This window comes from Miniopterus natalensis, chromosome 14 (genome assembly GCF_054644295.1).
Source record: "Miniopterus natalensis isolate mMinNat1 chromosome 14, mMinNat1.hap1, whole genome shotgun sequence".
Classification (NCBI taxonomy): Eukaryota; Metazoa; Chordata; class Mammalia; order Chiroptera; family Miniopteridae; genus Miniopterus; species Miniopterus natalensis.
The window spans coordinates 38,771,487-38,793,010 of record NC_142094.1 but is presented as its reverse complement, the minus strand read 5'-3'; the positions used below and the strand labels follow the sequence as shown (position 1 = coordinate 38,793,010).

General features: G+C 35.9%; 1 protein-coding gene across 1 annotated transcript in view; it reads right to left on the bottom strand.

Annotated features, from left to right (window-relative positions):
• Nucleotides 1–21,524, bottom strand: part of TBC1D12 (TBC1 domain family member 12) — a 66,289-nt gene that overhangs the window by 22,061 nt on the left and 22,704 nt on the right. The window contains exons 3-4 of the mRNA XM_087824460.1: nucleotides 6,727–6,842; nucleotides 166–248 (exon numbers count right to left, since the gene is read on the bottom strand). Coding sequence (XP_087680586.1) covers nucleotides 166–248; nucleotides 6,727–6,842 — 199 coding nt within the window. The remainder of the gene's footprint in view (nucleotides 1–165; nucleotides 249–6,726; nucleotides 6,843–21,524) is intronic.

Sequence of the window (21,524 nt, the reverse complement as noted above, 5' to 3'; positions counted from 1 at the left end):
AGAACTATGATCCTAGTATGACATTTTATTTTTCTTTAAGAACAAATGTGGTTATAAAAATACAAAATCACCATCATCATAAAGACAGACTTCATCTATTTCACCATGCAACTTCCTGTTGAAATTCTGTAAACTGAATTTACCAATTGGAGTTAAATTTTATACCTCGTTTTTTAGCTTCAGCCACCATTTCATCATATTCTTGTCGGTGACGTAAAGCTTCTTCCACAGATTTGGCAGGAAGATTTCTGAGCAAAAAAAAAAGTTTTTAAGTCACTTTTTAAAAGACTAACTTTTAAATGTATTAACTTCTTTATTTTTATAGCTAGATACCAAGAATTTTTAGCCTCACCTTATTTCATACATTAAGAAAGTAAAAGGCTGAAAAAAACTCTGCATTTTAGAAAAGAACCAGAATTCAAGTTGCTAATATTTGGTTTCTATGTTATATATATTTATATGTCATATGTGTATGTTTATGCATTATTTTTGAATGTCAAATTTCAGCCAATATTTCTAAGTTATTTGTTAAACCCATTCACTACAGTTTTTTAAGTAAAATTTTTGGACGTATAATTTACATGTGATAAAATGAACGAACATATTGTAAGAGTACAGTTTGATGAGTTTTGACAATTTTACATACCTTTGCAACTAACATACCAATCAAGATACAGAATATTCCCATTGTTCCACAAGGTTTCCTTATGACCCTCTGCACTCAATACTTACCCACCTCCTACCTTAGGCAATCACATCTGTGATTTCTATTACTACACATTAGTTGGTTGCCTTTTAAAGAGTTTCACGTAGAATCTTTTTTGTTTGGCTTCTTTTGCTCAGTACATTTTTAAAATTCATCTATGCTGTTCTGTTATTACTAGTGTTTCTCTTTTAACTGGAGAGTAATGTTCCATTTATCCATATGGATGAACACTTAAGACTGTTTCCAGTTTGGGGCCACTACGAATAAAGCTACTGTAAATATTTCAGGTCTTGTGTGGGCCTCTGCCTTCATTTCCCTATGGGTAAATACCTAGGAGTAGAAATCTTGGGTCACATGGTAAATGCAGGTATACTTTTATAACAAACTGCTTTCTACTTTTAGAGTTTCAAGGTAATGTTGTGAATAAAAACTTTATAATCAGTTAATCACTTATATGCTATATTTTGGTTTATAAAATTAATGGCTAAACAGAGTGATTTAGATGTGTGACTACGCAAAAGGAAATACACATTTAAGTATTATCACATATCCAATGTATCATAATAATGCCTGGTTTTTGGAGTCAGTTTTTAAAATTATTTTCAACAAGTCAGGGTGAGGAAACGGATGTGACAAACTTCCAAATTGTACACTGTACCTCTTCCTCTCTCCTCGAGTTAGAGTCTTCAGGGACGCTGCAGCAGGAATGAATAATGGTTACGACTTCTGGTCAGACCATAAAGGAGTGAGGGGGACCAAATTTACCCTCACCGTAATTAGTTAGAAAAGCGAACAAAATATATTAAACCACAGTGTTCAGACATTGGACAACAGGCCGCACAAGATAATGATCATTACAGAAAGGAAAGAAACAAAGGGAAAGAAACAAAGTAAGCCTTCAAGTGTCTGAGTTTACAGCATGGTGTTTCTGGGTCTCAGTGCTGGGAGTACGTAAACAGAGTCCACCAGTCTTGCTGAGTTGAGGAAAAGAGTTTGGAGTTGGAGAGTCCAAGACAGCCAGGCTTTGAAGATCAGAGAATCAGAGAGGAGGTACAGAGGATTCCTCTGAAGTCTTTGGCTGAGTACTGATCTATGCGTGTGTGTGATTAAACTATGGTAGCCAGGGAAAGAAACACAGGAAAGGAATATGTAGAAGATTCTCAAAGATCATACTGGAGCAGCCGGAGTGGAAAGACCTAATAGGGTATCAGGTGGAATCCTTAGGGTATTGCTTCAGTAGTAAGGATAAATTAGTCACTAGCTACATGTAGCTACCGAGCACTTGAAATGTAGCGAGAGTGCTTAAGGAACTGAATTTTTAATTTTATTTAATTTTTTAAAAATTTTAATTGATTTTGAGAGAGAGAAGAGGAGAAAGGAGGGGGGAAGAGAGAAACATCAATTTGTTGTTCCACTTATTTATGCATTCACTGGCTGCTGCTTGTATGTGCCTTGACAGAAGATTGAACCCACAACCTTGGCATACTGGGATAATGCTCTAACCAGCTGAGCTACTCAGCCAGGGCTTATTTAATTTTAATTAGATTTAGATTTAGATAGTCATATGTGGCTAGTTGCTACCATAATGGATAGTATAGGTCTAGATTCTAGAGAAACAGAAAGCAGTAACTGCCATCCTGGTCATTTATGAAAAGAATGGAACTAAACCAGAACAAGCACAAAGATCACAGATTTTAAGTAAAGACAGAACTATGCCTCAAAACCATGTTTACAAAGTCCTAGTTAATAAAAGTTCCTTTATACACGTGTTTCACTGACAATTCGCACCTTGATATTTCCAGACACAGTTGCCCAAACTGGGCTGACCTAGTCCTGAAAGATTTCAAGAATAGAGACACGCCCTGGCCGGGTGGCTCAGTTGGTTGGAGCGCTGTCCCTTAAACAAAAAGATTGAGGGCTCAATTCCCCATCAAGGCACATACCTAGGCTTTGGGTTTGATCCCCAGTTCGGGCATGTATGGGAAGAAACCAATAAATGTTTCACTCTCACATCAATGTTTCTTTATCCGGCCCCCTCCCATATCCTCCAGTGAGGATTAAAAGTAAAAGAAAAAAAGAGGTTAGCATATAGCTTTATGTCTGAGCATGAAATAATTTGCATAAAGAAATTAAACACTGTTTGGGAAAAAGAAGTTTTCAGATCATCCTACATCAGGTTTTTTTCATTGTTATTTCATTTTCTTGAAAATGAATACTTATAAACATACTCTAAAACAAAATTGTATACATAAATAATAATTATTCTATGTCTTAGTATCCCCTTCTTTGAATTGCCATACATGCAAAAACCTTGGTATACAGTAGGTATTCAATAATTATGGTTCAAAGCTGAATGATCCATATGATAAATATCCTACCAATCTTTTGACAGTCTGAGGAAGAGCAGAGCTTCAGTACTATAACTGCTAAGTAACTACAGGCTGTATAGTAAATAAAGCTAAAAACAAATACATACACAAACTTGTTTTTGTGTGTGTTCCCCCCAAATACCACTAATTTTCAGTCATCTATCTGGAGATGTGAATAAAAATCAAATTCTTCAGTCTAGAAAATCAAAGGCTGAGTGAATATTATCGACCAAGAAATGTTAGACACCTCACTCAGCACTTAGTTGCTATAGGAAAAGACATGGTTTATCCCTACCTCTAACGAAAGAGTCAACTAGTTATGTGGTCAAGGCGAGAAGCCATTAATGAGTAGCCAAGACAGTGAATCATGCTAAAAAGCATGGGATGGACATTGCTGCTATTTGAAGGTATTACATAAAAAACCTATACTTTACTTTTTTGTCACCTTCACTTATAATTTGTATCCACCATTTCATTTGATATTAGTAGGAATAGTGATTCAGTGAGGAAGCTAGAAGAGAAAAGGAGTAGCTCTATCCATTGGTGGCTTTTAAAGAAAAGAAAAAAAACAACAGTTCCATAAGCACAAGTGATTTAAAAAATATAAGAGGCTTGCCCAGTCAGCATGGCTCAGCAGTTGAGCATCGACCTACGATCCAGGAGATTGTGGTTTGATTCCTGGTCAGAGCACATGCCCGGGTTGCAGACTCGATCCCCAGCAGGGATTGTGCAGGAGGCAGCTGATCAATGACTCTTTCATCATTGATGTTTCTTTCTCCTTCTCCCTTCCTCTCTCTGAAATCAATAAAAATATATTTTAAAATATATTTAGTTCGGAAGATAAGAACTTTCATACCAGCTGATTATGTTGATATGAGCCTTATATATATATATATATATATATATATATATATACACACACAACATGTGTGTATATATATATAAAAGGCTCATATATAATATAACATATATTATATATATATAACATGTGTGTGTATATATATATAAAAGGCTCATATATAACATAATATAACATATATTTTATATATATATATATATAAGGCTCATATCAACATAATCAGCTGGTATGAAAGTTCTTATCTTCCTGTCCAAGGCTGTCTTTATTGTGAGGTGGATGGACTAAGATGGGAACAGGGAGAAAGAAAATTAACAAAAAGATGAAATTATAGAAATTCCTATATTTGGAGTCCTCCGAGACTTCAGATGATTAAATACTATAATTGCATCATATGTAAAAAAGTTTTGACTATAAAAACCTATGCTGTCAATGACTATGGATGTCTCTGCAAATCAGAGGCTAAGAAAGGATAAACACAACAATTCACAAACTCCCTCTGCAATGGGAAACTCCTCTCCTCATATTATCATTTTGACCTATGGTAGGAGACAATTCCAACATCAATTCCAAGGTAAGGAAAAACTTCTGCCTTTTTCTCCACCTCCTCACAAATGCCACCTCCTAGTTGAAGCAGTAGTGCTAAAGGAACCTGGCTGCATCCACAAACAGAAGAAACCTGAAAATTACACAAGTTTCTCCTCCAGCTTCTCAGCCTGTGAAGGGCTGGATGTCAGCTGGTCTGTCTGCTAGGATAGTATTCTGGGGGAGGTAAAGAGGAAGTGCCATTTAACACTCAGATCGCACCCGTGTATTTGTATCTGGTTTTACCCTGAATAAAACTGAAGTCTTTATTCTCATCTGTTCTCTGTATCTGTTTCGACTGTTGGAGTAGAGGAAGGATGAGCTATTAGGTACTCCATATTCCAACATCACGGGAAACCTTTGTTTGTTGGTTTGTTTTAGTTACATAAATGTAAATCATATAAATCACTTACTCCCCAAAAAGACCACTTCAAATATAAAAAGGTGATCGAAATATTTAATTAAATCACAGCATCTCAGAGCTGAGTGGAAAAGTAGCTATCAAGCTGAATGTCTATATTACATACAAACGCACAAAGAAACAGCACAAAAGCTACAATGTTTATTATAATTAATATAGTAATTTCAGACGGTCAATAGCACAGTGAAAAAAAGAAAGTGCTTTTTCAGTTTATTCATTTTTGGTCCACTGAGATCTTATAATGTTACTGTGTCTGATGTACTTTTTCAAGTTCCAATTCCATGGAACGGCTTGTATAAGTTACAAGATAATTTAAGAGAAGCAGCTATCAGTGAAGACTGACTTGCTAGAAAAGATAAAGCCTCATCTTTAAAGGTTTAAGTACGTGAGCAGTAGGAATAAGGTAACTGTCTTCCAAGTGAGGGCAATAACATGAGCAAAGGCCTGAAGGCAAGACCTGGGTCTGACTGTAAAACAGGAGGATGTAAAGGAAAATTTGTCCCACAGACTGTCGCACAGAACTTGTTGCATAGTATCTTTATAAACTCCTTCTGGGAAGAAATGAACACTCCTGGTAAAAAGCTTAAGCCATCTTGGGCGAATCTGAACAAGTGTAAGAAAGCTCTCCCAGGAACTTAGTTATCTACCTCCTCGGCTGTCAGTCGAGAGTCCGCAGATCTGTACCAGGTACTCTCTTCCCGCTTATCTGACCATTCCTTCCATCTGCGCGTTCATTCTTCTCCTCGTCAACAAGACAGTAAAACCCTGACACAGTCTCATAACCATATTTCTAAAACGCGTTTTTTTTCCTTACCAATGGAAAAATAATATGCTCTTCAGGATAATGGATAGAAAAAGCTGTAGACCAGGAAAATGACAAAGAAGGTTAGGAATTATTATGTTGGAAGGAAGAAGACTAGAAGAAGAAAAAGAATAGATCCAGAGAGCTCAAGAAGGGGAAAACGAGTTAAGAACCAAGTGATCTTGCTTCAGGGGAGGTTGCTTTGTTTGATAACAAATCAGAGACAATATTTTGAAGATCAGCAACTCTGTGGGCCACTAAGGTGGGAAGGGCAGAAATGGGAACGGAAGAATTTAAAATGGTTTACTAGGTATTAATAATGTATCCTCAGTAACAGTAAACCAACTGGTTGACAGTCAGTAGTTAACATTTCAAGTTCCAATTTCAAAACTTGTCCAAGCCCTGCTGGAGCAGATCAGCAGCTGAGCATTGACCTATGATCCAGGAGATCGACCTATGATCCGGGAGATCCCAATTCAATTCCCAGTCAGGGCACATGCCCAGGTTGCAGGTTGCGGGCTCGATCCCCACTGGGAGGTGTGCAGGAGGGAGCCAGTCAATGACTCTCTCATCACTGATGTTTCTATCTGCCTCTCCCTCTCCCTTCCTCTCTCAGAAATCAATAAAGACATATTTAAAAAAAAATTTGTCCAAAAGGCAAAGACAAATACACCTTAAAAACGTATTAAATGTCAAGAAAGAAAAAATAATTTCCTTATAGGGTCAAAATAGAAACAAATAAAAAAAGCTAAGATTTTATGTCTCATACATTGGCTCACAGAGACTTCTAGAAAATATGTCTAAGGCTTGAACATCAATAATATAGTCCTCCCCATTAGTTTTAGGATGCATGACTGGGATTTAAAATAAAATAAAAAATAAATCCATTTCTCTAGTTTCTTGATAGCTTTTGTGTAAAACAGTAAGCAAAATTAAATTTAAGTTTAAAATATAAACAGCGTGCCTGATGAGCACTATACTACTTACGATGGTCGATCCTCAAGAATCAGGGCAGTCGTAGAAAGTGGCTCAAATTCAAAATTCTTACGTCTGGAAGACTGAGGCACTGGTTTACAGGTCCTCCCTGTCCGTGCTTCATATTCCTAGAGTGGATAAAAACATACTTTATGCAGAGACTTTCTCAATTTTCAAAATATCCTAAATCTGTATCATTAAGGATATTATGCTATAAAAGGGGCACATACGATTCATACATTAATCTGGTAGAAATATTAGGCAGGCAAAAAAAATGAAAGTCACTTTTTTCCCCCTGAAGCAAACTAAATTATGAATTTATATTACATACAAATTATCAAAGTATGGTAGGAGAGGGGAAGGTAGAAATACACTAGATTGATGAGGCAAGGTTTCAGGGAGGTGTTCTTGTTGCCTTCTAAGGTACCAGCTATCCAAGTCCAGCTCTGAAAAATCTACAAGTAGATAAACCTACTTCCTTACCTCTAGTCAATTGCTGGTTTTGAATCCCAGTCTACTTTGACTCTAACTTTTATAAATCTACCAGCTTGCTCTAAATTTAAACAATTTGCCAATGTATCTTTAACTAATAATATGTCCAAAGACAGTTAAATACTTCACTAAAGGTAATGAACTGTTACTATAGTAGTCCCCTGTAATCTTGCAGTTTCACTTTCTGTGGTTTCAGTTACCCGCTGTCAACCACAGACAAAAATATTAAATGGAAAATTCCAGAAATAAACAATTTATAAGATTTAAATTGAACGCAGTCTTGAGTAGCATGATGAAATCTTGGTCCATTCCAGTGGGGCATGAATCATCCCGTTTAGTCTCTTAGTAGCCCTGTAGGCTATCAGATTGCAGTCTCTTAGTAGTCTTCATATGATAGTAGTTATCACATGGCAGTGTTTGTGTTCATGGAACCCTTGTCAGAAAGTCAATAGTAGCCTAAGGCTATGTCATAATGCCTACATCATCCACCTCATCACGAAGGCATTGTATCATCTCATTGTTCATAAACTTTTACTAAAATTTATTTCTAGAAATTTGCCCAAGATCAATAATAAGTTTAATGGCTTATAATTTCCAGAACCCACATTTTCCCTTTCTAAAGAATTTTTTAAAAATCTCGTTAGTGCTTTCTCATCACCAGGTAATACATATGTATATTTTTCATGAAATTTTCAGATTACTCATAAGTAGATATGTAAGCCAACTGGCAGCTAGACAAGACATTAATTTAAATGGAGAAAATTCAATGCACTTAGAGTAGGCCATTGTTTCACTTATGGCTACTTTCCTATTATGGCCTATAATTCTTTTCATATTATTATTTGTTTTTCCAACTCAAAGACTCTCCCTACTGAATTGATGGCTTCATCCCTCTTGAAAATTTGATGATCTTTTTGTGTGTGTGTTTTTAAAATTCTCACCCAAAGAAGACATTTTCATTGGTTGTACTCATGACTGGGCTGGGGAGGGGAACCTGCAACTGAGGTACATGTCCTTGACCAGGAATTGAACCTGAGACCTTTTGGTCCGTGGGCTGACGATCTAACCACTGAGCCAAACCAGCCAGGGCGAAAATTTGATATTGTTGAAGCTTAATGTTATTTGACATAGTACTTTAAAAAATAATTTATGTTGTCTTAAGCATTTTATGTAAACTTCAGCTTACTTTATGGTTCCTGCTGCTGTTTATAAAGATTTGTAATTTTATAATTATCTTTAAGTTCTACATCTCCCCTTCCATCTACATCAAAACGAACAGCCTTTTCAGGGTCAAAAGCCATAAATGGGGTCACTTATTTTTCTTTTTCACAATTTTCTTTTCTAATAACTAGGATGTACTACATATAAAACATTTCTTTTCTTCATTAGAAAAGTGTAACAAATCCCCTCTTGTGGTAATGCTTTTCTTATTAAAAATCACACACACACACACACACACACACAAACACAAGGTTTGTCATCATTTAAATGGCACTGTTTTCCCACAATGTGACCTTGATCACTGCTAGACAGAATACAGTGAGTATTATCCAATAAAGCAGTTTCCATGCAAATAAATGCCAGTGCACAAACAGCAAAATAAAATTTCTAAATCAGTATGTTAGTAACTAGTATTTTCTGACACAATGTACTATATGCACTGTTTTAAACACTTAAAACATTTCATCCTTGAAACAACCCTGTGAGGCATCTACTTTTCTCAGAGTAGAAAAATCTGAGGCATAAAGATCATTTGCTGAAGGATAAATGGCAGGCAATGTAGTTCCAGAGAGTGACCTTTTAACATCTGCATGTTATCTTACTATGGACAACTTAAAAGAATTTGATAGGTAAAATCATTCAGTGAGAGGCTGATGGGTAGATCAGGCTGACATGACAATACCTCAATCACTGGTCCATCTAAACATCACATGAAAAGACCCCCGGACAGTATATGCTTCCAGTTATGCTGCAATGTGAAGTATACATACCATTCCTGAAATATTCTTGCCAAAAGAAAAATCAAACTTAAATATGATTAAGCCTCTAGAACTGTTATTTCTAATATGGTAGTGAGAAGAAGGGATAATGAAATAAGTCATGATATCGAGGAATCAGAACCATTAAGAGGTTCTTCTCTAGAGGACAGGACTAGGCACGAAGGGCGTTTGTTTTACTTTATTCAGTACTGCTGACCCTTCTTACAAGAAATAAAGTAGTTTGTGAGATCACTGATAGTGGGGGTGGGTAACTGACAAAGATTTTACTGAAGAAATCCAATCAGAACCGGGGCAAGAAAGATGGGTATTAATTACACAGCAGAAAGGACGGAAGGAAAAAGCCAAGGGGACAAGCCACAGCATGGATCAGGGAAGCACATTAAACTCACTGAATATGAAAAAGGGAGGGAAATAAGGTTTGAAAGGTGTAGGCTAAATTATGGGGCCTTTCATTGGCAAAAACAGTAATTGGAATTTACGATGAAGAAAACGGAGAGCCACTGAAAGTTTGGACAAAACCTACCTTTAATCAAAGTAGTCTTTCATTAAAAATTAACTGATAAAGTACACATTTAATGTAAAAGGCAATACAAAATGAGGTATGTATATATCACTTATCTACCTTATGAGTGACCTTTATACATAATTTTCACTCAAATATTTTTCACATGAGAAAAAAGTTGTATTCTAGCATTTCCCATCACAGACCCATAGCATAAAAATGTTTAAATTTCTAAAGGTTAACATTTTAAGAAGCTTAAACACATAGAATCAACCCATCATTATATGAAAACAGACTCACATATCCCAAAGGACTCAGATATCTGCTAAATAAGTTAAAGATGTTATTCTAATGATTACAACTCCAGGTTATATTAGAAATAATAAAATATTAAATGTCAGTACTTCAAAAAATCACAAGGTGATATCCTATTAGGTAGGATGTTTATTATATAAAACAAAAACCCAACTCAAACAGTGTTAGGCAAATTTATCAGATTACAGGACTGAATATTCCATGTACTTAGCTAATTTTAGACTCTGACCAAGAGGGTCAAAACACTGCCCGGAGACTCCACTTCTCTACCACTCTCTCAGCTATGCCCTCCTCCATGTGTGGGCTTCATCTGGAGGCTGGCTTGCTGCTCGGAGAAATGACTGCAGCAATGCCAGTTGTCACATCTTCATAGCAAAATTTTCAAAGATCCTCCAGTGGCTCTTTTAGTAACTCCCACAAAAAAGAAGGCATTCTTCCAGGAAGTTCCCAGTAAATATCCATTCCACAAACAATCACAATGACCTGAGAAATAAGCTTTATAGATGAGTTAAAGTCAATCAGGGCTTATCTCTGCAGCTGAGGCAAATCACATGACTCTTAACTCGAGTTTAGGGCATAGAGAGAGTAACACAGTGCTCTTATTGAGAAGTAGTTGAAATACATAAGACTTCATTTAAAAATACAACCAAACAATATCTCATGGGTGGAATTCCTAAAGTCAGTTTCACTTTAAATCCATATGTATCATGTCATGAAAAACTCCCCATGTACAAGTTTAATAAAGAACTAAACACTGATAATTTCATGGGTTATAAAAAAATCTTTACAGCCCTGCCGGGCGTGGCTCAGTGGTTAAGAGTCAACCTAGGATCCAGGCGATCAGGGTTCGATTCCCCATCAGGGCACATGCCCAGGTTGCAGGCTCGATCAATGACTCTCTCATCATTGATGTTTCTGTCTCTCTCTCTCTCCTTTCCTCTCTGAAATCAATAAAGAGATATTTAAAAAAACAACAAAAACTTTACAATATTAAAAAGCAACAAGAAAAATTATAATTCAAGGAAATCAGTAAATAATGCTAGCTACATTACATTAACTGTTTGAAAATACCTTATTAATACGCACTGTTTTCTGCCAACAAAGCTCAGTTGTTTTTTTAATCCTCACCTGAAGATATGTTTTGATTGATTTTAGAGAGACAGGATGGAGGAGAAAGAGGGGGAGAGAAACACTGATGTGGGATAGAAACATCAATTGATTGCCTCCTGTGCACACCTTGAACTGGGGATAGAACCTGCAACCTAGATATGTTCCCTGATGTAGAATCGAACTTGCAACCTTTTGGTGTATGGGGTTCCATACAACTCCAACCAACTGAGCCACCTGGTAAGGGCAAAGCTCAGTTTTAACTGACCCATTTTATGAGTCTTTGGGAGCCAGCTACCTGCCAAGTATAAGACAAAAAGCATTTAGTTTTTCTTCTAACATATAGATTGTATTTCTATGGGGTGTTGTAATGAAGCCTGTTTATTTTTTTTTAATTTATTCTTCATTGTCCACTCGAATAGTCTCTTATGAAATATGTTTAACTGGAGTTAAACGTATTTTCTAGTTAGAAAAGTAGGTGAAACCAGTACTAGGAGCAGGCTGGCAATTTTCTGTAGGATCATTTATTCTAACTACTATATGAAAATTTAAATCAAATAAGCAATTCTACGGCTGATCAAAAGATAGTAGGCAACTGTTGTCCTCTTCATGAGTGTAAAGTAGAAAAAATGACTTACAATTCCAAAGCAAAGAAATACTGTATACATATAAAGAGAAAAGATGTTTTTCCTTAAAATAATCTCTCAGAAAAAATAAAGTACATTTGCTTAACAAAATCTCTTATATTACAGGTGCTTTTTCCCTATTAATTTTGAACAGCAAAGCACTATTTGGAGAAAATGCATTATCCTGAAATTATCCCAATTAGTGCTAGTTTGGAAGGTCACTTTGATCAGTGGGTTATTTTCTTTTGTTGTTATTGTTTGTTTGTTGTTTAACTGGAGTAGGAGAGGAAGAAACTGAACAAAAGTAAGGATTCCCAGAAGTATAACCAACCAATTGCAAACTGTCATTAAAAAAAAAAGCCTTTAAACATTACCTTAAAAAACAGTAATATAGTCCATAATACTGCAATAACTGTATGTGTGGTGCCAGGTGGGTACTGAAAACATCGGGGAAAACATTTGGTAAAGTATATGATTGCCTAACCAATATGCTGTATACCTGAAATCAATACAAAATAATACTGAAAGTAAACTGTAACTGAAAAATTAAAAATATTAAGAAGCTAGGTTGCAGAGATGCTAATTTTATACCTATAGGACAAATGAAAGAAAAAAACATAATGCATTTGAAAATTTGTGGCTTGAGATAAAATTTCTCATAACAAGGTAATACACAGAATTAAAAAGTACTATATCTCCTAAACTTGGACAAAAGTGAAAATGATGTGCTTGGGGTTAAAGACTACAAAACTGGTCACAGTGATAATGAACACACTGATGTCAAAGATGCATGCAAACAGCATTGAATTAAAAGGCACTATTTCGGAATATGTTATATACGATTTGAATATGTAATTAGAAATTCAATTAAGTGTTTGATCTTCATGTACATTCCTAAAAGTTGTATATACATGTTGGCCAAAAATTCTGCAGAAAGATAGAGTGGATTTGCACTTGTTGGACTGGGTAATTCGCACAACTTCCTTGCTGAAACAACCTCTGCGATCCTTGACAAAGGGGAAACAAACAAGGTGAGCCTAATGATCACCCAGTGTTGTGCATGGAGGCAATTCTGGACATCAGCACAGGAAGGGGGACCTTAAAGAAAGCCTGGCTGTTAGTCTGGAAAGGCCAAGGTGGCCAGAATTTGTGTGCCAGAGTAGCAGAAAAGAAAGCACTCCATTGAGAAAGAGCTCCAAAAATCTGCATAGGAGTCTTCTTGAGTCTTTAGCTGAATAATAATCTGCACCTGTGTAAAGCAAAACACGACAAAAATGGGGAGAAAGAACAATTACTGGGGAGCGATGGGCTAACTAGTTCCCAGCACTTCCTTGGGGCTGAGAAGTATTCACATTCCCACAAACCAGAGTGAAAAGTCATCCCTGAACACACAGGACATTCGGGGGACCTGAACGGTCAGATTCATCCGAAACTACGCAAGTCAGAAGACAATGGAAAAAATCTTTAAAATACTGAAAGAAAAAAATGGGGTGAAAAACCCTGTTGACTAAGAATCCTATACCAAGAGAAAATATCTTTCAAAAAGGAAAGTACAATAAAATTTTTTTTCAGACAAAAACTGAATCTGTTATCAGTAGACCTGCACTATAAGCTATTTTAAAGGAAAATTTTAGGCAGAATGTAACATATGAGAACATGAACATACAGGGTAGGGCAAAAGTAGGTTTACAGTTGTGAGCAGGCAAAATAGTTTTATTCATGTATTATTATTTATTAATTATTGTATTATTTTCACACAAACTGTAAACCTAATTTTGTCCCACCCCGTACACAAAGAAAGGAAATGCACCAAAAATAGTAAATATGGATAAATATAAAAACACTTTAGAAAAGACATAACTAAAAAACAAAAATATAAAAGTCATTAAAAAAATTTTAAAGGATATCTAACTACTTAAAGCAAAAATAATTCCAGTGTATTGAGGGGTTTACAGCACAGAACTCAGAAGGGAGAGAATGGCAGTATACAGTTGTAAGGTGATTACATTGCACTTAAATGGTATAACACTGGAAGTAGATTGTGATAAATTAAAGATAATTATCATAAGCCCTATCACAACAGTTCTGAACAGTGCCCCAGAGATGGATGCTTTCCTGGGGTCTGCGAAGTCAAACTATATTCATAATTGTGTTAATAGTTTGTCTTTGTCAATGTATTGACATTAGCACTAATGGTGCTAAAGTAATGTTGAATAAAACTGTTGGTGCCCTAGCACAAATCAGCAATGACACCACATTATACTACTAATCATTGTTTCTTTCTGACATGCACTCACAATTTAAAAAAAAAAGAGGGGGGAGGGCCAATTTCACTTAAGACTATCTATGATGAAACAGTAAAAATTATTAATTATATTAAATCTTGACCTATGGGTAAATATCTCTTTAATAGTCTATGTGATGAAGGAGAAGTGTACATAAGGAACTTCTGCTGCACACCAAAGTACAATGGTTGTTTAGAGGAAAGGCACCTATGCAATTATTTGAGTGGTGAACTGGACAAACCTATTTTTAATTAAAAGGAAAACTGATAGCAAACTATAGTTATTCAAACTTGGGTATCTGGCAGACATTTCCTAAAATTTAGACAAAGTGGGCACTTCAACTCCATGGTATTTCTCCCAAAAAGCATTATCCCAGTCAAGTCATATGGAAGCCATCAGACAAACCCAAAATGAAGATGTGACATAATAAGAAATATATATTTGGTCTCTGCCTTGAAAAGTCCAAAATGATTAAATACCTGGATTGGGGAAACAGACTAGCAGATATCCTCAGGATGGGGGCTGGTTGCCAGGGGGGGACCAACCATGTAATTAAGAAAGTTGGAACTTTCAGCCCCACCCCTGAACTCTGGAAAGGGGAGAGGTGCTAGAGGTTGAAGTATTCACTAATAAGTCAATCAATTATGCCTACTTAATGAAGCACTTCTGGATTGATGAACACATCAAGGTCCTGGGAGGGTGGCATACCTGGAGAGGTCATAGAAGCTTCATGCCCCTTCCCATACACCTTGCACTACATATCATTCCCATCTGGTTGTTTATAATTTGTATCTTTTAAACTGGAAATCTAGTAATTAAACTGTTTTCCTGAGTTCTGTGAGCTGTTCTAACAAATTATCAAACCCAAGGAGGGGGTCGTGGGAGTCTCTGATTTAGCTAGTTGGTCATTAAGTACTAGAAGCCTAGACTTGTGACTGGCATCTGAAGTGGGGGGGTGGGGGGGGGGAGAAGAATGACACAGTCTTGTAGCACTCAGCTCTTAATCTGTGGGAACTGATGCTAACTGTAGGTAAACAGTGTCAGAACTGAATTGAATTGTAGGACACCCAGCTGGTGTCAAAGAACTGGTCAATGTGGGTAAAAAAAATTCTACACAGTTGGTGTCAGATTTATTGAGCTAGACAAGAAACAGAAGTTTCCTTTCAAGCGACATTCTGGAAGATACCTGAAAAGTACTCCTCAAAAGTATCAAGGTCATAAATCAAGGAGAAACTAAGAAACTGTCAAAGGCCATAGAGACAAAGAAACATGATAATGAAATACAATGTGGTATTCTGGATTGGATCCTGAAACAGAAAAAGGAAATTAGTGTAAAAACTGGTAAAATTCAAATGAAGTCTGAAGTTTAGTTTAGTAATGCACCAATGTTGGTTTCTTAGTTTTGATAACTGTCCAGAGTAATGCAAGATGTTAACAATTAGGGAAAACTGAATGAGGAGTACACAGGACATTCTGTATATTCTTTTCAACCTTTCTGTAAATCTAAGGTTAGTCCAACATAAAAAGTTTATTAAAACAGAAAAGGAGAAGTGAGTCAGTGATTTCAAGGAAAGCAACTGAAAGTAATTGTTGCCAATAATAAAAGTCAACCTTTCAAGTGAAAATTAAATTCTGCAAATCTTATAAAAGCCAACATATGTTTGAGTGTCCAATATGTAAATTCTGCAGAGAAATCAGTGCTGATATTACTGTAATTTTTGTTTCTTTATAATGAAATGTTAACATTTGAATGATCTGCCTAATATAGCCAACCAACATTTTCCAAATGATCAACACAAAACCATGAAGGGTTAAAATCATCCATTCAAAGTACAAGAGAGATCAATGGATTTTAATATAACAAAGTTATCTGATTACAAACTCCACAGCATAACTTACCTTTATGAGTTTTGGAGTGATTTCAAAGAAAAATACCCATAATTATCTGAAAAAGTTATTAAAATGTCTTCCCTCTACTATCTATACATCTTTGTGAGGCCAGATTTTTTTCACATACTTAAACTAAAACAATAAATAAGTCCACTCATCAAGAAGATATTAAAACGAAGCTTCAAAACACAAAGAGCAAAAGGAGAAAAGTCAAGTAGATTACAGTGGATAATTTATTACTCCTCAGTAATTAACAGAACAAGTAAACAGAAAATCAGCAAAAGTATACAAGACTGGAATCACACTATCATCCAACATTTGAAGGACACTATCAGCTGACATTTATATAACACTCACTCAACACCCGCAGAATACACATTCTTTTCAAGAGCACCTTGGTTCACTGGTGAGTTCTACCAAACAGTTAAGGAAGAAATAATACCAATTCTCTACTATCTCTTCCAGAAGGCAGAAACAGAGGGAATACTTCCTAACTTAATCTATGAGGCCAGCATTACACAAACATCAAAAAAGGTGAAGACATTACAAGAAAAGAAAGTCATGAACCAGTATCTCACATGAGCACAGATGCAAATAACCTCAACAAAGCAGTATTAGCAAACTGAATCCAACAATGTATAAAAAGGATTATACAACATGACCAAAAGGGATTAATCCCAGGTTGCAAGACTGGCTCAACATTTAAAAATCAATTAATGTAATCCGTCACAGTAACATGCTGAAGAAGAAAAACCACATGATCGTATTAATAGACACAGAAAAAGCTTTTGACAAAATTCAATACCCATTCATAACAAAAGTTCTAATTTGGACTAGAAGGGTACTTTCTCAACTTGATAAAGAACATCTACAAGAAACCTGTACCTAATTTCATATTTAATGGTGAAAAAAGTAAAGCTTTCTTGCTAAGATAAAGAGCAAGTCAAGGATAGCCCCTCCCATCACTGCTTGTCAACATTCTATTGGAAGTCCTAGCTAATACAAGGGAAGAGGAAGGAAAGTAAAAAGTACACTGACTGGGAAGGAAGAAACAAATTGTCTCTGTTTGCAGATGATATCATTGTCTGGGTAGAAAATCCAAAAGAATGGGTGAAACAAACAAACAAAAACAACTTGTGGTACGAATAAGCAAATTATAGCAAGGATGCAGGATATAAAAAAAGTCAATCACTTTTCTATATACCAGCAATGAACAAATGGAATCTGAAATTAAAAACAAACTAATATTTACATTAGCATCCAAAAAAAAATACTCGGGTATAAATCTAATAAAGTATGTAAAACTCTAACAAAAGATATCAAAGAAGAACTAAATAAATGGATATTCCATGTTCATGGATAGAGTCAGTATTGTGAAGATGTCGGTTCTTCCCAACTTCATCTATAGATTCACACAATCCTAATCAAAATCTTAGAAGTTATTTTGTGAATATTAACAAGATGATTCAAAAATTTATATGTAGAGCAAAAGACCCAAAATAATGAACTCAATATTGAAGAATAAAGTTGAAAGGTGAAAACTACTTGATTTTAAAATTTACTATAAAGCTACAGTAATCAAGACAATATGGTATTAAAAAAATATAGTGTGGTTTTGACAAAATAGATAAATAGATCAATAGAACAGAATAGACAGCTCATAAATAGACCCACTGAATATAGTCAACTGATCTTTGACAAAGGAGCAAAGGTAATATAATGGATCAAAGATAGTCTTTTCCATGAATGGTGCTGAACACTGGTCATCTACATGCAAAAAAATGAACCTAGACACAGAACTTACACTCTTCATAAAAATTAACTCAATAGATCAAAATGTAAAATAAAAAACTATAAAACTACTAGAAGATAGAAAACCTAGATGACCTTGGGTATGATAATGAATGTATTTAGATATAATGCCAAAGGCATTATCCATGAAAGAGATAATTGAGGAGCAGGACTTTATTAAGCACCCTGCTGACCAGTCACGAGCATACACGTGTTTCTGTGTCTGAACGTTGCTGACAGGTCACGGGATAACTCTGTGTCTGCACTTACATTAATTTAAGTAATTTTAAACACCTTGCTGACCAAAGTAGCTGGCTACACAGGTGAGTTCTGGCTCAAAACAGCTGGTCGGCAAGGTTTAATACTAGAAACTTAGGCTTTGTGAGAGACACGGTCAAGAGAATCAAAAGAGAAGCCACAAAGTGGATGGAAACATCTGCAAAAGAGACATTTAATAAAGGACTGTTATATAAGATATACAAAGAACTCCTAAAAGTCTACTGAGTTGTTCTTATTGTTGTAGGAAAATGAACAATCCAATTAAAAAGTGGCAAAAGATCTCAAGAGACATCTCACTAAAGAATATATATAGATGGCAAGTAAACATATGAAACATATGAAAAGATGTTCTGAACTCCATTTGCTAAGAGGGAATTGCAAATTAAATCAATGAGATACTACTACATATCTATAAAATGGTCAAAATCCCAAACACTGATAATACAAAATGCTGGTGAGGATGTGGAACAATAGGAACTCTCATACTTTGCTGGTGGGAATACAAAATGGTACTGACACTTTAGAAAACAGTTTGGCTGTTTCTTACAAAACTAAACATCCCCTTATCATATGACCCAGCAGACTCCTGGTGTTTACTCAAATGAAATGAAAACTTATATCACAAGAAAACCTGCACACGAATATTTATGGCAGCTTTAGTCACTATTACAAAACTTGGAAGCAACCAAGATATACTTCAGATGTGAATGGATAAATGAACTGTGGCACATCCAAACATTAAAATATTATTCAACACTAAAAAGAAATGAGTTATGAAGCCATGAAAAGACATAAAGGAAACAAATGCATATTGCTAGGTGAAAGAAGCCAATATGAAAAGGCTGCATATTATTCCAACTAGTTAACATTCTGAAAAAAAGCAAAACTATGGAGCCAGTAAAAAGATAACTGGTTGCCAGGGATTAGGGGTGTAGGGAAGGACAGATAAACAGGCAGAGCAGAAAGGATTTTCAGAGCAATGAAATTCTTCTGTATAATACTATAATGGTGGCTACATGTCATTATACATTTGCCAAAACCCACACAATGTACAACACAGAGAGTGAACTCTAATGTACACTGCTGACTTTGGGTGACAATGATGTACCAATGTAGCTTCATTGATTGTAACAAATGCACCACAAGATGTGGAGGAGGCTGTGGGTGTGCGGGGACAGAAGGTATACAGAAACTCTCTGCACTTTCTGCTCAATTTTGCTGTGAATCCACAACTGCTCTAAAAAATAAAGTTTATTAATTTAAATACACACACATGCAAACTGAATCCATCAACATACAAAATGGATAATAACTGAATAGACGTTTATCCCAGGAATGCAAAGTTAGTTTAACAATCAAAAAACTTTTACAACTTAATAAGAAAAATGGCCAAAACAGACTTTATCTGAGTGTTGCCTCATCTGGATGGATGAAAAAACTATGTAACTAGTGCCAATCAGGCTCCTAAGAAACACAAATTCAAATCTCTAAAGGATGGCATCATCTTAATCTTCAAATAGTTTTCTACATATGATGTTTCAAATATTATGTCCAGCACCCAAGCAAAGATAACTAGGCACATAAAGAGATAAAATAGCACCTGCTAACAAAAACTAGCAGGAACAATACTCAATATAAGCAGACTTACAGAATTTCCAGACATTGGAATTATCAGACGCAAGCTATGAGACAACTATACTTACTATGTTTTAAGGAGATAAAGGCCAAGCTTGAAATTTCAGCAGGGAACTGTAAACTGTAAAAAGTGATAGAGCAGATTTGAAAAAGAACCAACTAGAAACATAAGAATTGAAAAACACAACACTGGTATTAAGAACCCAATGTATATGGCCAAAGGATCTGCATCCTTAACACATTCCCTAGGTAATCCACTGTGTCTGGGAAGCGGAGTCACAGACTACTTCAATAAATTTTAACATCCTTTTTTGCAAACCCATCCTTTTCTAATGTAGCTTGTATAATGCCTCCAGAATTACTTTTCTAGCATATGAATTTGATGTCTCAGTGCCTTATTTTAGATAAAACCCAACTCTCTAACCCTTGTAGGTAATGACCCTTGACCACTTATTCTGCATCCCTCACATAGGCCTGCTAACTAAAGAAGTCTTGTACATTCCCGCTTTGCTTATGCAATTTCCTCTTTCTGGAATGGTTTTCCCCACCTGTCTACTTGGTGAACTACTACTAGTACACGTCACAACATAACTCACACATCATACCTGAGCAGAATCAATCATTTATCTGTACTCTCATACTTTGTTCACAACTCACTACAGCACTCGCACTAAGTTAAAATTACATATGAACCTCTCCACCTCCCCTCCCCACACAGTTACACCGGTAACTCAAAGGCTAGGACTCGTGTTTATTTACATCCCGAACCATGACTATGTATTAAACACAGTAGATATATGTTGAACGAATTATGCATTCACCGAAACGAAAGCCAGACAATCTTACAAAAGAACCTAGGGTCAGTTCAATTTTGCCCTTCGATTTCTGCTACAGAAAAGGTTGAGGGTTTGCTACCACTCTGATGCCTTGGATCTGCAGCTAGAGAGATCTACCAGAGAGGTGTACTAGGAGGGAAAGATGAAAAAAGATCAAACTAGCCCAGCCAGCGTGGCTCAGGGATTGAGCACCGACCTAGGATCCAGGAGATCGGGGTTCAATTCTCGGTCAGGGCACACCCTGTACACTGACTCAACTTTTAGTTTCAGTGAACACTGAGAGCACTTCTCTAAAAGGGGTTAATGTTAAACCCACAATTACCAAGTAAACCTTCATATTTCCATATGCTGTGAACAGTTTATAGACAGTAAAAAAAAAATATTTCAGAAATGGAAGAAACTCCCCATGTGAACATTTCTACCACCTTAAGACCATGTCTGCTCAAGGTAAAGAGGTTCTCTTCCTCAACTCGATCCAAGAACCGGGGAAACCATCACTCTTGCAGTAGAGGGGGTTAAGCTGATTATGATGCCTTTACAAATTCTAAATTTTCTTCCAGAATCTGTGAATTAGGAGAAACAACAACCCATCCCATCATTCAAGCTTGACTGAAACCTTGAGGAGAAGTATTTCACATCCCTCTGGCATATAGGAGTGCTTTAGTAAACTTTATTTTGGCAAAGTTACTAGCACAATTTTGTTTAGTCTAACTTGAAGCCTAACATAATACACAAGTCTGACTGACATAAAGGTAGAGTGAATACAACTTTTACTATAACTTTTATACTCAAACTGTATTTATGGAATGAAATAACAGGTAGTCAGAGTATTTTCAAACTGGAACCCCTTTCTGAGTCTATCTCTGATAACAGGAAAAAATCCCCACCCCCACCACACCAAATCCTACTCTATTCAATTTGAGAACTTATTGTTTTTGCTCTTTTAGTTTAACTAATTTAAACTTCTCTCTTAACATTCATACTTCTTCCCTCTCCCAGCAGCTCAGGCCCAGAACTGTTATAAATTCCTCACTCAATCTTCAGACCACACA